The sequence below is a fragment of the Nematolebias whitei genome, chromosome 3, assembly GCF_014905685.2.
Source record: "Nematolebias whitei isolate Nwh7 chromosome 3, NemWhi1, whole genome shotgun sequence".
Classification (NCBI taxonomy): Eukaryota; Metazoa; Chordata; class Actinopteri; order Cyprinodontiformes; family Rivulidae; genus Nematolebias; species Nematolebias whitei.
Genome location: NC_056500.1, coordinates 2,381,231 through 2,384,140, shown reverse-complemented (window position 1 = coordinate 2,384,140; position 2,910 = coordinate 2,381,231). Strand labels below are relative to the sequence as shown.

General features: G+C 49.3%; 2 protein-coding genes across 3 annotated transcripts in view; one reads left to right on the top strand and one right to left on the bottom strand.

Moving 5' to 3' along the window:
• The window catches only part of patj (PATJ crumbs cell polarity complex component), an 81,234-nt gene extending 80,213 nt beyond the window's left edge, over positions 1–1,021 (bottom strand). The window contains exons 1-2 of the mRNA XM_037697770.1: positions 999–1,021; positions 735–913 (exon numbers count right to left, since the gene is read on the bottom strand). Of these exons, the coding sequence (XP_037553698.1) occupies positions 735–913; positions 999–1,020 (201 nt within the window). The 5' untranslated portion in view covers position 1,021. The remainder of the gene's footprint in view (positions 1–734; positions 914–998) is intronic.
• Positions 1,022–1,245: 224 nt separating this feature from the next.
• Positions 1,246–2,910, top strand: part of tm2d1 (TM2 domain containing 1) — a 7,308-nt gene continuing 5,643 nt past the window's right edge. Inside the window, exons 1-3 of one of the 2 annotated variants that reach the window (XM_037697868.1) lie at positions 1,246–1,552; positions 2,433–2,483; positions 2,705–2,778. In XM_037697868.1, coding sequence (XP_037553796.1) covers positions 1,521–1,552; positions 2,433–2,483; positions 2,705–2,778 — 157 coding nt within the window. In that variant the 5' untranslated portion in view covers positions 1,246–1,520. Of the gene's footprint in view, positions 1,553–2,317; positions 2,484–2,704; positions 2,779–2,910 lie in introns of those variants that run through there. The other variant, XM_037697867.1, reaches the window with a different exon arrangement.

Here is a 2,910-nt window from a genome sequence, read left to right as displayed (position 1 = left end):
TGTCAGAGGCACGTCTAAGACACGAGTGAGACATGTCAGAGACATGCATGAGACATGTGTGAGATGTGTCAGAGGCACGTCTGAGACACGCATGAGACATGTCAGAGACATGTATGAGACATGTCAGAGACGTGTCAGAGGCACATCTGAGACATGCGTGAGACATGGCAGAGACACATCTGAGACATGCGTGAGACATGACAGAGACATGTCTGAGACATGCGTGAGACATGGCAGACACATCTGAGACATGCGTGAGACATGTCAGAGGCACGTCTAAGACACGAGTGAGACATGTCAGAGACACGTCTGAGACATGTGTGAGATGTGTCAGAGGCACATCTGAGACACGCATGAGACATGTCAGAGACACGTGTGAGACATGTCAGAGACGTGTCAGAGGTACGTCTGAGACAAGCGTGAGACCATTCAGAGACACATCGGGGAAATGTGTGACATGTTGGAGACATGTCAGAGATGCCCTCACAGACACTGGTCCAGGTTTGTCTCCAACAGTTCTGGCTGTTTCAGATTCTGGACTCAGGTTTTTCTGTCAACACGTTGTTTTTTTCCGTCTGAACGTTTTGACAGATTAAACTCAGAATTCATCTGTGATACTGGATCCACTGGATCCACATCACTGGAACCAGTTCTGACAGGGTTCAGATTCAGAAGCTGGATCCGTGTGTGTCAAAAAGGTTCTGGCAGTTCTGACCCGACTCGGGAAGTCTCACCTGGTTCCGGAGATGCTTGATTGAGTGCTGCAAGGTCAGGATGTGGCTGAAGAGTGGACTCTGGAGAGTCTCTCTCAGGTTCCCCAGAGTCTCACTGTGGGTCCACTCCTCCCTCTGGATCAGTTTGGACTGGAGACGCTCCAGAGCTCCCAGGACCTGCTGGCGGTCCACAGAGGACACTGAGGACACACAGAGACACGTGTCTGATCCAACATGCTAACAGCAGCCATACTCATGAGTCTGAGTGTCTGTGATACAGTTTACCTGCCGGGACGTTGTCCAACATTATGTCCAACTGTCTCTGCTTCTGGATCAGTCTAAATAAAGAACACACGTTAGTCTGGACCTGACTAATTGCTGGAACTGGTCTAGGTGTAAAACAGCGGCGGGTCGGGACCTGTCTAATCTCTGGAATCTATTAGTGCATATTCATGTGACCTCGACACCTGCATGGCCCCGCCCACCTGTTCTTTTACACAAACACTTATGACGTCACAACACCGCCACTCTTTGGTCTTTCTACTGATAAATGGTCGCCTTTCATTCATGCGCATGCGCCTATGCGGACAGTTTTTTGCGCCCTGATTATCTCAGGTGAGAAAACTGCGCAGGTACCAGACAGAACCGAGCAGAACCTGGACTTAGTGAACCGGTACACACCTTATATCCACTTCAGACCACTGAAACAAGGCCGCGCGCCAACCTGAGCTCACCTGAGAAAGACCCGGAAGTGAGGTTGGGCGGCTCAGGGACGGAAGAGAAACAATCAGAGTTTCGACTGAATAAATGTCACCTGCTCCTGAACTCGGAGCCAACAGGTGAGTTCAAAAGCTTCCGGGTGAAACAGGTGCATCAAACTTTTAGCAACAAGTGAAAAACTCGTCCAGAAACACCGGGAACAGGTCTACACAGGTCCACCTCTCACCGCGAGACCTCCACACGTTGGACTTCTTCAGCCCAACAAGCTGACCAGAACTTGACCAGAACTTTTCCAGTGGACACGCCGGCTAACCTGCTAACAGCTGACCCACAGCGGCGGGAAAATAAACCCTTAAACTCGCCTGCTTCCGGTTCTAACGGACCCACCAACACGGCACGAACTCACCGACAGCTCCCCGACACCACACACTGATTTAAAACGCTTCCGAACCGGACCAGAACTCACTTTCACCGAATCCAGTTTGACACTAGTGTTGCTTTAATGTTGCGTTCAGGTGCAGCCGGAAAAACGGGCAGCGGCAGCTTCAGGGTTTGATGCGATGCGGGAACTTTCAACACTGACGATTAAAATCTGACATGTTTTATTTTTTATTTTTAGAATAAAAAATATATATATATTCCTTAAACGATTTTAACGTAAAACTTAATTGTATTTTTGTAATTCTACTTTTTTTTTTTTTGCATGAACGAGCTATTTACTAAATTTAGATTAAATTTGTTCTGATCTGAGAATCTTTCTCAACCTCCATCAGAATTCCGGTTCTGGATCACACGAACCTTCACAAACCGGGTTTACTAAAGACAAAGTGACGTCAGAACCGTTGTTTGGTTCCACCGTCTGTTGAATTGCTAAATTCCTACTACCCTGAAAGCATCACTCTGTCACGTGACGCGCTCGGCCATGGCGCTGTGGCGGCTGCTGTGTTTAAGTTCTGGGACGTTGTTCCTGCTGGTTTTCTGTCTTTATTCTCATCTTAGGCTCCTTCGGGCCGAACAGGTGGACACCTGCGATCACCTGAGGCTCGGACAATATCCTTTCAGTCACGTGAGTGAGCTCAGCTCACCTGGAGAGGTTGCCATTGCTCCGCGGATGCTGTTAGCCGTTAGCTTCAGGTCTTGTTTGAGACGCCCCGGGTCTGTGGGTCACGTGCTCTCATCCAGAAGAACTAATGTCTGTGGTGGTGTAGAAGGTTCTGCTGTGTTCTTGTCAGGAGGTTCTGAGCTCAGTTGGACTCCTTCACTCTGTTCACGTACTTGTGTAAGGACCCGAAGATCGATGAGGCCACGCAGGAGCCGGAGACCTGCCGGGACTCGACGGCGTGGGGTGAGTCCGACTCCGGTACCAGAGTCCAGTCAGGCTTTGAGACGGAACCTTCAAATGGAGTTTTTATGTGTTTTATAATGAACCCGAGGACGAACCTCTGCAGCTTCATCTGAGGACGAACCTCTGCAGCTT